The sequence below is a fragment of the Natrix helvetica genome (genome assembly GCF_964273705.1).
Source record: "Natrix helvetica genome assembly, chromosome: 3".
NCBI classification, from domain to species: domain Eukaryota; kingdom Metazoa; phylum Chordata; class Lepidosauria; order Squamata; family Natricidae; genus Natrix; species Natrix helvetica.
This window is the reverse complement of record NC_138549.1, coordinates 25,459,617-25,476,216: the sequence shown is the minus strand read 5'-3', so window position 1 is coordinate 25,476,216 and position 16,600 is coordinate 25,459,617. Positions and strand designations below refer to the sequence as shown.

The following is a 16,600-nucleotide window of genomic DNA, read 5'->3' as shown; positions in this document are numbered from 1 at the left end:
ACAGCAACATGTGCTTCAGAAATAACCTCTTTAACCGAACAAGTTGTACTTGAGCTCTGCTCTCAAAAATATATTATTTTGTCTCTTAATCTTTACGTGCTCCCTTTTAAGCTCTGAGAAAGTGTTTGTAAGAAGTGACTATATCAATTTCACCTTAACATTTATTATCATGCTACATCCAGAAGAATTGAGCAAATATTAGAAAGATTATTGCTTACTTTTTCCCCTGTCCTATGAAGGTGCAAAGCCAGCTTTTCCTCTATGCCAAACAGTTGGAAGAAATGAGGTAGGGAACAAATATATTTGTGTTTGAGTGAGGGGAAGAAGTTTAAAGACACAGTGGGTATTTTCTATTAAGCCTACTTTATGGTAGTAAAATTAGACTGAGATTCAAATAATAAGATGCTAAAAAGTGCATCTTTTGGTTTAACTGCTTTTGTTGAATATTTTGTCTGCATGAAGAAACAGAACTGTAAGAAGATGGGCATTGAGCCAGGAAATTAAAAACGGAGAAAGCATTCTTCTCAGACAATCAATTATTCTAAAAGCAATACAGTGGAATCCAAAGAAGTTGTTAAATAATGAGAGAGATTTCTTTCCCCTATTTCTGCCCCCCACCCACTCACCCAACACCTATGCCTGCAGGGTTTTGCTGGAGGCACCGAGAAGGAGGGCTTCTGAACAGCTCTGGGTGATTTGGCCTTGTCAATATAATTGGGCAGCTTTAATTGCAAAAATACGTTTGTGGCGTTGAAAGGGGGTTTAGCGTAAATCCTTCCTTTCCAAGTCGGATGTCAAAAAGTTTTTTTTCTGAAGGGAGATGAGTTTGTATCAGGTCCCCAGACTGAAAAAGTAGCGAGGTGGTACGATTCAGCTTATATGTTTTGGCTGTCCATCAGGACAAAGATCATTATTGCAGCTATTCAAAGGCCTCGTGATTCTTATACACCAGGGGTTTTGTTCCCCTGTTTGAATGTGTCTTGATTTGTGGTTTTCCTCTCCACTGTTCAGGCAGCTTAAGGAGTACTTAAGTACTCTTTTTTATTTTCTAGTGTATTTACTAGTTAATAATATAATGAAGTGTGAAACAATATTACAAGAAATGTCAAAAACATTTTCCCTAGGCCATTATACTAAACTGGTAGATATGTGAATTGATTATCAGTGAAGTTTAGTAGTGCATGAGAATGGGGGTCAGAGATGACATTCTATTTTGTGATATCTCACAAGGAGGCTTCTGTTTTGCAGAGTGCAGCATCATTGTAAGAAAATATTAGGATGGCTATAACTTTCTTTCAGTCTAGGGCCTAGGCATAGACTGAAGTTGTAAAATGATGGTGTTTATTTCACTCATTATTATTTTTTTGTAGTTTGGTTTCTTTTAAGATACTATCTGCATATCAACAATGAGATAAACATATCGTATTGTGATGAACACAATTGAGGTTTTTTTTTATAGTTTCTCTTCCCCAGGTTTGGAAAAGTATGGGCCAGACCTAATCATTAACCAGAAGGTATACAGTACTGTACTAAATGATCAAGGACTAACTGTTACTGAGATCAATAGATCTTAGAGATCTATCCTTTATTGAAAGAGAATGCAGCCATCACATTATATTGAAACAAGTAGGAATTGCTGATAAAAGGGAATATTGAACTGTGGGGTCTCTGGTGCTCTCTGAGTTTGGTGGCTTTCTTGCAGATGTTTCATTACTAAACTAACATCATGAGTAGGAATTATTTCTACATAATGGTTTGCCTAACTTCAAAAGAACATACGATTTTAGGCCTCTTGGTCCATCAAATGTATTAAAGGAGGCATTACTCTACCTTAACGGGTTGTCCACCGTTAAAAAATATCCACCGTGTACATCTCACTTAAATGTCCCCATTGGAGTCAGTCCATTCCAATGTGTATAAATATCAGAGAATACCAGATAGACTTTTCTCATTAGTCATGTGAAGCCCCTTTGATGAGATTTCTTTGTTTTTCCTGTAAGTGAAAATAGATATGCCTCGGGTATGTCATTGGAACCTTTCAGTTTGCTTTATAGGGAAGGACTGTATTTGAAAAAGTAGCTCAAAATGTTCTCATTCACACAGAACTAAGTATTCTTTATGTAGTACTCTGGCCATTTTTTTCTTTAAATTAACATAGTGGATTATTAAACTAAACTTTTAACTTTTTAAATTCAAATAATTTTATATTAAGGTTTGATATTTGGGAATTTTAGAATCAAAATATTTATTTATTTTACTCAGAGCTGCTGAAGATTATCTGTGCTCCTGAAACAGTACAGATTTTGGGTTATATTCAGGAGGGCAGGAAGAAGGGAGAGGGAAGGAGGGAGGGAGGGAGGAAGGAAGGAACAGCATAGCCAATCGTCAACAGTGAGTGTAAAATTATTTTGTTGTGTATGAAAAGTTACGTTGATAGATAGAAAGAAAGTTGAAGGTCATAAAAGTAAGTGCAAAATCATTTTGCATATGTGCAAACAGAATGGTAGTCTTTAAATAGTAAGTGAATTGAGCAATAGATGAGAAGTTAAAAGAGTTTGATAAGGAAATCTCTAATTAAAAATACCTTGTTTGACAGCATCTTAGTCGGTTTCTTTTATATCACATAATGTTCTCTTTTAATGTAATATACATTTATAATGAGAATTCAAAAGAATCTTTGAATTTTCACAATCTTCAATGCTTTAGATCTACTTTTTTCCTCTGTCTTTTTGTTTTATTGAGGAAAGTATATGAATATGTGCCATAGTAATGAAGAATATCTGTACCAGAACATTTTGAGGGAAAAAGAACAAAAGTACAGAAATAGTGTCTTTTTTTTTTTTTTTTAGAAATGACTTGAACCTTGGCCTATGATAAATGCAAGCAACAGTCATTTCAGGTCCAAAATAAAACATGAATGTCCCTTTAGATATCTCATGGGAGAACTGAAAGCGTTCACTAGTCAAATGGAAAGTGTATGATTTCAGAGTTATAGTGTTCAATTTTAGACTCACACAATTTAACTCTAACACTCAGTTTAAAAAGTCTAAGAAAACTATATCTTGCTAAGATTACAGATAATGCCCTGCCATTGTTTGATCTCTCAACATGTTGAAATGCAGCAATCTAAAAACACCAAACACTTTCCTTCACTTCACTGAGCACACTATAGGAGTTGGTGATTTCTTGTAAAATATGAGGTTGGACTTCAAATATCCAACCTGTTGCTTGTAATCTCCTTTAATGTCTTCCATGTTCCTCAGCTATTATATTTCAATTAAATACTCAATGCTTTAACATTAGCAGAGGTTTGAAGCGGGCAAAAGCATTGGTATTATTAAGGCTGTGTTTATTAAAGTACCTTTTTTGAAGTTTTGTGTACAATTTAATGGATTCCAAATATTGTTTGCTGTATTTAACATACCTATGTTAGTAACTGATCATTTTTTTCCTATTACTTGATTGTAGCCCTTTGTTTAAGCAAGATTGCGCTCCATTTCAGTACTGGTGTGCTAAATTCATTTCACATTGAAAACAATATGGGGCACCAGAGCATTTTGAGTCACCCTGATGCCCCCCAAAAAACCATACAGCAACTTCTAAACGTATGGAAAGTGTGTGTATATGTGTGTGTGTGTGATTGTTGTTGTTAGTTGCGAAGTCATGTCCGACCCATCACAACCCCATGGACAACGTTCCTCCTGGCCTTCCTGTCCTCTACCATCCTCTAGAGTCCATTTAAGCTCATGTCTACTGCTTTGGTGACTCCATCCAGCCACCTCATTCTCTGTCGTTCCATTCTTCTTTTGCCCTCAATCCTTCCCAGCCCTAGGCTCTTCTCCAGTGAGTCCTTTCTTCTCATTAGGTGGCCAAAGTATTTGAGTTTCATATTCAGGATCTGATACAATCATACATATTTCAGTGTAGGTTCTATAATGCAATATAATTTTTCTCTGTTAATGTACCAGGGTGGTTTCCTTGTTTTCAAATCAAGAGCCAATACATTTGATTAGAAAATAAAAGCAAATATTCCAATTTCTGTAGACAAAGAACACATCTTTAGCAAACATGGCCTTTTAGCAATCAGAGCATGCTCAAAATATTTCTAAAATTCTATCCCCACTTATTTATTCCCCCTGGCTGTTAAACTAACCCAACCTCCCAAAGGGAACCCTGGACATTTCTAGAACCTCTGGGAACAATTGTGTTTTGGATAAGTGGGGGTACAATGATTGCTACTTATTGCTGTCAGGGGAACATCTCTGACCTTTGGTTAATCAAGGGTCAGAAAATCTGGGATGCGCTCTACTGAAATTCATTCCTTAAAGGAGGATGGCGTAAAAAGTTTAATAATCATCTGTCAAGCACTGTTAATTACTGCTAATTATATTTTCATTTCGGTAGCTCTCGTGTTTCAGAATTAACATGTACGGGAGAAATAACAATACTTTTTTTTTTAACATGGATTTGAACAATATCAGGGCTATACTTAGACACATAATACCAAGAAATCACCAAGTAAGAGAAAAATGCAAGGATGAACAGTAGCCAAAACAATCGAGTGATTGCAAAAAGGGACAGGATATTAATAAAATAAACATGATGTTTAAACAAGGAGAGATTTTTTAAAAACTTCATTTTTTTATTAAGCCCAAACACACACTCCTTTGTCTCACCTTTTTTGTCTGATAATGCTTTTTGTTTGGCAATGTAAATTTGTTGATTGCAGCAAACAAAATTACTTTGCAATCAGAATTTGTCCCTGCTTACAGCTTGTAAGTCTATGATTTTTTCCACCTACCATTGCCCCCATCGTGGTTAAATGTAAGGCTGTATGAACGTCAATATATTTCTTCTGTGTTCAGACTGAAGATGATAATAAAGTGAAATTCCAATGATAGCTCAGGTCCAAAGTCTTGCCTTTTCTGACGCCCAGTTGTTTTATTTTGTTGTTTTGTGACATATGATTATTCCCAACTTTAAGACTCTTTCTAAAATACAGAGGCCTCCTGAAAATGAAATGGCAGCCTTTTCAGCCTTTCTCAGACCAGTCAGAGAGGTGGATATTGATCCAGTGCGCCAAAAGGTGATACAGTAGAAAGTCCTTGCAAGTCTTCCGAGCCTTCTGTCTAATTTGGCAGAAAAAAACAATGTAGGGCAACAAAAGAATGATCTTATAGCGTAAGAAATCTCCATTCCGCCCGCCTCCTCTTTCCTCGGTTACCCCCCCCCCCCCGGCCCCCCAAAAAGAGACTTAATTTTTTTTCAGCCCCAGACAATGATTTGATGCTCACTCTTGCATTGAAACAGTTGCTGTCGTAACAGGCAGGAAACAATTTTCTTTTAATTGCCGAAATGATTCGGAAGTGCTTCGTGTGCTGCTTCTGTGCAGCAGATGCTGTGCATTAATTGGCCTGTGCAGGACTGACCCAGGCTTCCTTCTAGCAGGCCCAATACTAGGCGCAGAGTTTAAATAGCTTATTTATTATTTGGGGGGAAGCTGGCAAACATGGTGCATGTTCTTGTATGTGCTGTATTTCATGGTCTGCTGTTCCAATGTCAGGAGAGTTTCCAGCCCTGGTAATGTATTAGCAGCAGGTCAGCTCTAAATAGCAGCCATCAGAAGACTTTTTCCCTCCCTCTTCCAGCCCCCGGTCCAGATATACCAATGACTGATGAACCTGTCTGTTGTATGAATGTTTAGCACAGTAGAAAGCCATATGCCACTGGCACGGTTTCCTGTGCAGGCTTTCCAGTGGCTAGAGAGTAACAGGGTGGGGTGGCGTGGGGTGGGGTAAGCTCATGCTTTTGCATCCTGTCATTTATAAGCAGTTTGCATTTTTGAAAAAAAATAGCTCCAGATTTTGCAGATTGTGCGTCTCCTTGAAGCTGCAAAACGTAGGATTTGAGGTTATCTAAAGGCGATTTGACTTTTTTTTCCTCGTGTTCTTTAGGCAGGATATGAGGGCTCGTCCTTAATAGGAAATCTTGTTTTGTAACTCCCCGTCTGTTCTAAGCAGACCTCACCCCATTAGAAGGTCCTCCCTTGTGTGGGAGGACCACAGCTGTTACCGTAAATCTCATCCAGTAACTGTATAACCCCCCATTTTGTGGTTCTGAAGGATGAAATTGAGAAATGGAATACGGTGCACTCATCCTTTACCTCTCCAATTTTAGACCCGTGCACATCATTTTCATGCTTTTATTCCAAATCAAACTACATTAGTGAGCAACCCCACTCTGGGCTCAATGGGTAGCATCAAAGAACCCCCCCCCCTTTTTTTTTTTTAGCATTGCTGACATTTTATTGTATTTCTTTCCTAAAGGGCAGGTGACTTGATCGCCTCAAAAATCTGGGAATGCTTCTTCAAGGTTTCGTAGCTGATTCAAAAGAGAGAAAAAGATGAGTCTTTTAAAATGGAATTTCCCCAAAGCAAACAAAGCTACCGCTTAAATGTTACAAAAGGAAAATAGAGAGCTTGGAGTCTGACTTAAGAGGTTTTATTTCTTTAAACCTTTGTGAAAGGAGTGGATCTATCTCGTTAGGATGGAATATGGGGGCTTTAATAGAAATAAATGGATGAAATCATTAGCACAACAAAGCAAATGATAAGCTTGAAGATAAAAGTCTCTGGGGAAAGAGTTCTCTGAAAATAAATAGGACTTGATAGATTTCCATATCATTTATAACTTCCCTTAATTACACTTGGAAGACTTGCCAGTAAAACTGGAAAATTGGCAGCCTATATCCATTATAGCAATTTTGCCAACCATGGCAAGCAGCTGGCTTTACTGGATTTTATTTCCCATCACTCACAATTAATCATCAGCTGAAACTCTTCAAAACATAGCAATACTGTGTGACATTTGAGGCTCCTTAAAATGCTAAAATCTGCTGAGTAAATGGGCCGAGGTTTCTTTCCTTCAAGCGAGCTCCTTTTGGTGCGAGACAGACCGCTGCCTAATGAATGCCACTTTGATAATCAGAGGCGAATGTGAACCTTGACCTGGTGTCAGAGGAGAGGATGCAGCAAGCTGGGCGAAAGATACGAGAGTCAGATCTCCAAACTTTACACCAATTAGACAGAGTGGAGAAATACATCAGGGCCGATTGGTTTTATCAAAAAGACTTGCAAGGCTTGTGACTGTTTTGTAAGCCTAACATTGGAGATACCCTGTCACAATAATTAAGTCTTGATGACTCACAGAAGTATTAGGGAAGTGGGCTAGGTTCACAAAAATCGGTCCTAGAGACCTCATTGTACCTCTAAATGTCCATAGAAAAACCATTAGCAATCTTTTGTTATTTTTTTGTGTGCGCCAGTTTCGAAAAACTATTTATTCAAGAAGACCCTGCCATATTTTAATTTTCTTTGCGTAAGCCTCAAGGCTATACAAATCCTCAGTTTAAGCCCACATTTTGTTTTCAGTTGCTATAATGAACAGCTGTACTTTAAAAATGGAATTCGAAGAATTGATGGCAAGTCACCATTGAATCTGATGTTATACTTCATTTTAGAATGAAATATTAAATATTATTTTTCACATTTATCTTTAATCCAAGCCCTTTTGTTTCTTTTTCTTCTGAATGAAAAAAATATATTTGAAACATAATTTGCATTTTCTTTCTTTCTTTTTAATTTTCCTTTTTAGAAATCAGAGAATTTAAAGCTGAAATTAGTATTGGTGAATGCATTTTTTGGGTTATCCTTGATAAATCCCTTTCCCCATTTCAAACCTTCATTAAAACCACTGATATATAAAGACACATTTTAATCACGTGGATTTAATTAATACAAATTATACCATGGGATATGATCTGATATATAAAGACACATTTTAATCACGTGGATTTAATTAATACAAATTATTGCATGGGATATGATTTGTATATATGTGTACTTTTATGCCAGCTCAATCTCTTTGGAAAAGTTACTGGGTTTTTAAAAGCTGAACTTAATCCTTAAATGATGAAAGAGGATATGTTAGAGATCTCTTAAGATATTCATTTTCCGGCTTAAATAATACAGGCCGGCAAAAAGATACACACAATTATGCAGTGAAAGAAACTGAACAAAGCCCTAGAGAATGAATGAAGTAGGAAATTGTGAGATATTGGGGACTAATTTTAGGATTTGCTGTTTTGCAACACAGTAGGAAGAAAAGACTATAAAGGATTGACATAAAGAATAATTATTAAATGTGGTCGCTTTAAGTGACACTTTTCACTAAAGCCATTTTAGACAAATTAACTATTATTAGAAGTAAAGCCACAGTGTTTAAACGTTGGGTATATGGAAATACAGTTTTTTCCTCCCTTAAGGTAAAAAGTTAAATAGGTGAGTTTATCTCCAAAGGCTTCTAACTATTACTTGCTCTTTTTCCAAATACAGATTTCTTTTAAAATTCTTCTTTATTTAAGAACGCCACTACAAAATTCAGAAGAGTTCAGTTTTAAAGGACAACTATTACTTGATACACAAAAATAGGACTGCCTTCAAATATAAAAGGAACAGATTTGTTCTTCTTTTTGCCCACAACATAATTCTCTAATGGAATAGAGGGTGTTAATTCAGTAGGAAGGTCTGTATTGTCCTGCCAATATATTTATGTAATTCACATAGGCCTTTCAACCTTAAAGAAGAAAAGCATGCCTGTATTTCCAGGGGAGATGGCTTATAGTGTAATATTTTGGCTTGGAAAACACATTGATTGGTCCTATTCAGAAGTCAACTTCACATATAACCAATTTTTTTATTGGGATATCATGCTCATGCAAACCATTATATGTACCACCAATATGAGGTGAATATTTACCTCATAGCAAGTAAACAGTTTATTGTTTATAAGCATTTGAGAAAAAGTTTTCTAGTCATGTATATAGTGAAATCTGTATGTGATCATACACTTCATGTATGATAGTATAGATGAAAAGGTGGACAGCAAGGAAATAGATGGGAGGACCATGACCTGTTGTGTACAAAGCCTTGTAGTTCATATATTACTCTCAGCAAACCTGCAGATGGAATTTATAGGAGTCTTTTGCAAGTAAAACAAACAATGGGAAAATCCTAAATGTTAACCTTTGCCCATGTTGAACTATTTTAATACAACATCTTCTCAACTGGTAGATAATAGCTGATGCCTTTTAAGTTACATGATTTTGCTTGCAAAATTGAGGGGAACATAGAAGTAAGATGACTGGATACCCACGTCATGGTGTAAACAAAGCATCATTCTAGATTAGCAAATGACAGGTTTTTTTTAAAAAAAATCCTTTACAACAAGATGACTATTCAATATGCGTACCGTAAGTTGATTTTAAGTATGACAGGAATATTATTTGTTAATATATTTCATCCCCCCCCCCCCCTATTAGGATCAGAATCTAAAAGGATAAGAACTGTACATTTTAAACACAATTGAAAAATACAGTATCATAGCAGGACAATTGCAGGTTATAAATATAAAATGTATAAATGGAAAGAAGGCACAAAAATAACAAGAAACCTTCTTGGAAAATGTAAACAATTTTGAGAAGTTTCACTAAATTTTCCCTGATGTTTTAGACTGCTACATGCAGGAGAAACATTAAGCAGTATAAGCCCACAAATGCCCATAAGTATATAATTTGATGTAGAGCAGCTCTGAATGGAGTCACCGAAGCAGTAGGCATGAGCTTAAATGGACTCCAGAGGATGGTAGAGGACAGGAAGGCCTGGAGGAACGTTGTCCATGGGGTAGCGATGGGTCAGACACGACTTTGCAACTAACAACAAAAAGCTCTGAATTTGATTTTCTGATTTTGTATAATATATAGAATAACTTCAGTATTCATGTCTTATATTCAGAGCTTATATTAATATTACTTTTCTTTATAATGTACAATTTTGTAATAGGAATTCTATCTAAGACTATAGATGGTAGTTCTTCTGTACCATTTGTTTACTATATATATGCATTAGGTGAAATGGATTATGTTTCAATTTCTACTTATTTAAATAAGAATTTAGTCATGATTTATTTTATTAATTTCAATGAATTTTCCTGAAACATTATTAAACAAAATAAGCATTAAAGACTGGAAGGGAGGCTAATTTTTTAAATTAACCTGACCCTATTAATTCACCTGGTATTTGAGATCATTTTATGGAAGAATCGTAAACCGTTGCCGTCAGTGTTTTGGAAGGAATGTTGCAAAATCTCCGAGGCAAACAGGAATACTCTTTATATTCTCCCTTTCTGTTCCACATCCTCAATCCCCTTCAGGATCTTGTTGGTCCAGAGTGGATGGCGTGGTCCACACTGTCTTCTTCAGAAGCAGTCCCTTTCAAAGAGAATATTAGAGAAAAGTATTCTCATATTTCAGCCATGATATTTAATTGTTCTAAGGCAGGGGTCTCCAACCTTGGCAACTTTAAACCTTGTGGACTTTAACTCCCAAAATTCCTCATCCAGCAAAGCTGGCTGGGAGTTGAAGTCCACAAGTCTTAAAGTTGCCAAGGTGGGAGACTCCTGTTCTAAGGAAACAATGTGTTCAAACTCATGGGCAGGTTTCATAGGTAGATGGAACTGAATTATGGATCACTAGCTGCCTGCTTTCCTCTACTAGCAGTGTCCAAACAGAATCACTTTATTATTTATTTTTATTATTTTTATTTTATTATTCACATTTATAGACCGCCCCCTCTCCCGGAAAGGACTCGGGGCGGTGTACAGTCACTAAAATGCATTATAAAATACATAGACAAAACAGTTAAATAATTAAATACGTAGGTGAAGGAGGTTATAAGACTGTAATAGAATAATAAATATAGTACATTAAAAGCTTATTAAAACCCCAAACCCAATTAAAATGAATAAATCCCCGGGAGGTGAAACTAAGAAAGTGCCAGGCCAGCTGATTGAAATAGGTGAGTCTTTAACTTTTGCCGGAAGGAACGGAGGTCGGTGGTAGTTCGAATGTCTGGGGGGAGGTCATTCCAGAGGGTTGGGCCCATCACAGAGAAGGATCTACTCCTAGGTGTCGCCCGCTGGCATTGCCTAGCAGACGGCACCAGGAGGAGCCCCTCCCTGTGTGAGCGGATAGGTCGCAGGGACGTATGTGGAAGGATGCGATCCTGCAGATAACTAGGTCCTCTGCCATGGAGCGCTTTAAAGATGGTGATCAATACCTTGAAACGCACCCGAAAGGCCACAGGTAGCCAGTGCAGCTCGCGCAGGAGAGGTGTTACGTGGGAGTAACGTGTACTTCCCATAATAACCCGCGCGGCTGCGTTCTGAACTAGCTGCAGTCTCCGGATGCGTCCCAAGGGAAGCCCCATGTAGAGGGCATTGCAGTAGTCCAGGCGAGACGTCACCAGCGCATGAGTGACCGTGCGCAGGGCACTCCGGTCCAGTAGGGGGCGCAATTGGCGCACCAGGCGAACCTGGTGGAATGCCCCCCTTGCCACGGCTGCCACATGGTCCTCCATTGACAGCCGGGCATCAAGGAGGACACCCAAATTGCGCGCCCGCTCCACAGGGGACAATTGTTCGCCCCCTATGGCCAGCGATGGAGTCAGCTGGCTGAACCGAGGTGCCGGTAACCACAGCCACTCGGTCTTGGAGGGGTTGAGTTTGAGTCTGTTGTCCCCCATCCAGACCCCGACGGCTTCCAAACACCGGGACATCACTTCGACAGCCTCGTTGGGGTGGTTTGGGGTTGAAATATACAGCTGAGTATCATCAGCGTAGAGATGGTACTCAACCCCAAAACCACGGATGATCTCACCCAGCGGCTTCACATATGCGTTGAACAGGAGAGGCGAGAGGACCGACCCCTGTGGCACCCCACAAGTGAGTGGCCTCAGGGACGACCTCTGTCCCCCTGTCAACACACATTGCTTCCGGTCGGAGAGGTAGGAGCCGAACCACCGCAAAACGGTGCCTCCGACTCCCATCCCCTCCAACCGGCGCAATAGGATACCATGGTCGATGGTATCAAAAGCCGCCGAGAGGTCTAATAGGACCAGGATAGAGGAGCAACCCCTATCTCTGGCCCTCCAGAGATCATCAACCAACGCGACCAAGGCTGTCTCAGTGCTGTGCCCGGGTCGGAAGCCGGACTGGCGTGGGTCTAGATAGTCGGATTCGTCTAGGTGTCGCGGGAACTGCTGCGCCACCACATTCTCGACAACCTTCGCCAAGAAGGGGAGGTTGGAGACTGGACGATAGTTAGCTAGCTCCATTGGGTCGAGCGAAGGCCTCTTGAGCAAGGGTCTCACCACCGCCTCTTTCAAGGCGGTTGGTAAGTATCCCTCACCCAGTGAGGCGCTCACCAGGCCCAGGAGCCAGCCTCGTGTCACCTCCCAGGCTGCCAGTACCAGCCAGGAGGGGCACGGGTCCGTTAAACAAGTGGTGGGTCGCAGCCGTCCACGCAACCTGTCTAAATCCTCGGGGGCAACAGAGTCAAACTCCTCCCAGAATGGTCTCTCAAGACTCGCTGTTGGCGGCTCGTCTGGTCCACTGACGGAGGTCCACCCGCTCCGGATCTGATCGATTTTGTCCTGAAGATATTCCCCAAACTCCTCTGCTCTACCCTGTAAGGGTGTCTCCCGCGCCCTCTGCGATAAAAGGGAGCGAGTCACCCTAAACAGGGCGGCAGGGCGGTTATCCGCGGACGCAATAAGAGCAGCACAATGTCTACGTTTGGCCGCTCTTATTGCCACCAGGTAAGTCCGCAAATAGGCTCTTACCTGTGTTCGGTCAGATTCGGAGCGTGAGGACCTCCACCTGCTCTCTAGACGTCTCCTGTGGCGCTTCATCACCCTAAGCTCCTCAGTAAACCAAGGAGCCCGGGTGGGTCGATGCCGCAGGAGAGGTCGCAAAGGCGCAACCCGGTCCAAGGCCCCAGTCGTCGCCCTATTCCAGGCAGTCACTAGGTCCTCGGAGCGGGAGCGGGACAAGGCTACAGGAATTGGCCCAAGCTCCGTCTGGAATCTATCAGATTCCATCAGGTGCCTGGGGCGGTACCAGTTTATAGAGTCTGGTTCCGCCTCCTCGCGGTGGGGGATAGCGCCAGGGAAGTCCAGCCGGAGGGATGAGTGGTCTGACCATGACAGGGGCGTGATGACTAAATCCCCTATTCCCAGATCACTCGTCCACTGTTCAGATACAAAAATGAGGTCCAGTGTGTGGCCCCCTTCGTGAGTGGGGCCCTGCACTAATTGGGTCAGGTCCATGGCCGTCATGGAAGCCATGAACTCCCGAGCCACCTCGGAAGCCGCTCCCATTGACGGCAAGTTGAAGTCCCCCATGACCAAAAGTCTGGGAGTCTCAACTGCCGTCGCTGAGATTAGCTCGAGGAGCTCGGGCAGGGCTGCTGATGCATAGCGAGGAGCCAAGTATACAATCAGCAAGCCCCACTGCCTCCCTGGGCCCCAGTTCACACCAAGGGACTCACACCCGGGTATCTGAGGGACAGTGAACTCCCTCGGCTCTAAACATTCCCGCATAACCACCGCCACCCCTCCACTCTTACCCAGGGCCCGAGGCTGATGGAATGCACGGAAACCCGGTGGGCACATTTCCACGAGGGGTAAACCACCCTCGTGGCCCAACCAGGTCTCCGTTATCCCTGCAAGGTCTAGCTCCCCCTCTGAGATCAACTCATTAATGAGGGGGGCCTTGTTGGTGACAGACCTTGCGTTGCAAAGCATCAGCCGCAGGCCCTGGCTCTGTAGGACCTGTCCACCTAGACTGCAGGGGTTGGTACAAGCGACCGGGCGTAACCAACAGCCACGGTCTCCCAACCGACCTTGGGATCTTATCCTGTCCTCGCATCCCCTCCTCCCCGCGACCGTTGCAATAGGACAACCCTCTGCTTTAGTGACCTTTAATTTTCTGAAAGATTGAAACAGCTTGACGGCATATTTTCTTTTTATTTTTTTAACCTCAGTTCTATCTATTGCTTTTACTAGGTTGCAGAAGGTCAAGAAATTTGCGTGATCGAAGCTATGAAAATGCAGAACAGTTTGGTTGCTTCTAAAACTGGCAAGGTATGTCTTAGTTACACTCCAGTGTCTGATAATACTCGACAGGTTGAACATAACGCTATTTAAAGAAAGCAAAGTATTCCTCAGAAAATCTGGCATTACAGGGTACTATACTGAGACTGTAGAAGTATACCAGGACTTGGACTACCAAAATGTTTAATGTCACAATTTAATAGCGAAAGCATCCTTCCTGGAATGTTCCAGCTGGGTGACCTTGGGCCAGTTACTCTCTCTTGGCCCATTCCACTGCACGGAGTTGTTGTTGTGGGGAAAACGGGAGTAGGAAACTGGGTTGGATATGTTCATTGCCTAGAAACATATTATTTTATTAAAAATAATAAAAATGGGATATAAATAAACAAATAAAACAATAAAAGTAAAATACAAACCACTACAGTTAGACTTTGACCTATGACCGTAACTGAGGCCAAAATTCCTGTCACCAAGCAAAGCAATCGTTAAGTGAGTTTTGTCCCATGTTATGACTTTTTTTTGCCAACAGTTGTTAAGTGAACCATATGGTCCTTAAGCAAACCTGGCTTTCTCCACTGACTTGGCTTATCGAAAGATGGCTGGGAAGGTTACAAAAGGTGATCACATGATCCCGGGACAGTGCAACTGTCATAAATACATCCCAAATGCCCAATTTTGATCAAGTGACCATGGAGACGCCACAACAATCGTTAAGTGAGCAAAGTGGTCCTAAGTCTCTTTTTTCCGTGCCGTTGCAACTTTGAACTGTCACTAAAAGGTTGGAAGTCGAGGCCTATCTGTGTTAACGTGTGAGATTCCAGATGAGCTTTTCCCAGCCTTCATTTTAGATGTGTCCCATTACATCTCACAAAGTGTGCCTTGGTCTAACTTTTTGCATAGCCACCTTTTATGTATTACGCATATGGGCAAATATGTGCATTTATAGAACTGGAATAAGGACCTTGCTTGCTTGCTTCAACTGGACTAGCATATTTTGTTTGTGCTAAATTTATGTCCTGGCTTTTCTTCATAACCTCAAAACATTTGTCTGTTCATTCAGAACATTAAAGTCAATGTTTAAGATTGTAAGAGGGCCAGTAGTGTAAATTGATCTAATTAATAAATAATAAAGATAGCAGAATGATGTAATCTCAGGTTTCAGCTTAGAAAAACCAGGAACAAAACCAAGAAAAGATGGAAAAGGTCACATGGACTACCCCTTATAGCTTCTTGCATCCTGTTTTCTACAGAATGGTCGAACTGATCAGAAAAATATATAGCGTTAAAGAACAAACATTCATTTATTAAGTATTTGAGTAGAAATGGAAACATGCAAAATGTACACAATCTGTCTAAAGATCTTCCAAAAGGCATTTTTTTAAGGGTATCAGTAATTTCATGTGAGGGAGGCATAGTTATGGCTATGACGCTGAACTTGTCGATCAGAAAGGTCGACAGTTCAGCGGTTCGAATCCCTAGTGCTGCGTAACGGAGTGAGCGCCCATTACTTGTCCTAGTTTCTGCCAACCTAGCAGTTCTAAAGTGGGCAAAAATGCAAGTAGAAAAATAGGGACCACTTTGGTGAGAAGGTACCAGTATTCCGTGCACCTTCGGTCTCTAGTCATGCTGGCCACATGACCACGGAGAAGTCTTTGGACAGCGCTGGCTCTTTGGCTTTGAAACTGAGATGAGCACCACCCCCTAGAGTCGGGAATGACTAGCACATATGTGCGAGGGGAACCTTTACCTAATTTCATGTTTGTTGACATACTTGATATGGAATTGACTATGTATGAGCTTAGGCGCATGTAAACCATTTGCAAAGGACTTCGTGCAGGGCAATGCCATGAGCGATGCAATCTCCGAATGTTCCTTGAGGAACTAAGGCCGTCACTTCTTCAAAAATGCACACTTCAACCTCTTCAAGGGGTTGACATATAGACACATGAATACATACTGCCCACCCCCCACCCCAGACACTTATATACAAAATACACTTTGGCTAGCCATGGTAATTGGGCAAAGCCACTCCAATCATTGGCAGAGTCTATTCAGTAGGTGTAGCTAACTACAATTTAGAAATAAAAATGTGTTTAGAACCCATGTATTTATTTATTTATTATGTATTTATGCTGCAGGTGAAAGCGGTATCCTGCAAAATTGGTGATACTGTTGGGGAAGGAGATGAACTTGTGGAATTGGAATAAATCATTTCTTTCTAAACTTACCGCAGTCGGAGTAGCCTCTTTTATGGTCAACCAGAAATTAAAATGAATGCTTATGAAAGCAAAGGAGTTACAGAAACTCCACTATTGCTATCCTTTTTTTAAAACATTACTAAAAAACAAAAACAAAATAAAAATGGAGTGAGTTGATTTAGGTCAGCTTTCACAACTTAAATTAACATTTCCCTGAAACTCGCACTTCACTATATTATAAATATGTGTATATATGAAATTTGTAATTCTTTTCATTAGATCGATTTACATGAACAAAATTAATAAAATCAACATTTTGGCATATGGCAAGTGTGATGTTTAAAGTTTTTAAGATAAACTATTTTAAGATGCTTAAACTTTTTAAGTGTGTGT

At 40.6% G+C, this 16,600-nt stretch overlaps 1 protein-coding gene across 2 annotated transcripts in view; it reads left to right on the top strand.

The window, feature by feature from the left end:
* The window catches only part of PCCA (propionyl-CoA carboxylase subunit alpha), a 239,420-nt gene extending 222,887 nt beyond the window's left edge, over nucleotides 1–16,533 (top strand). For both annotated transcript variants that reach the window (XM_081946260.1, XM_081946261.1), the window contains exons 23-24: nucleotides 13,962–14,039; nucleotides 16,148–16,533. In XM_081946260.1, coding sequence (XP_081802386.1) covers nucleotides 13,962–14,039; nucleotides 16,148–16,216 — 147 coding nt within the window. In that variant the 3' untranslated portion in view covers nucleotides 16,217–16,533. The remainder of the gene's footprint in view (nucleotides 1–13,961; nucleotides 14,040–16,147) is intronic.
* Nucleotides 16,534–16,600: the final 67 nt, after the last annotated feature.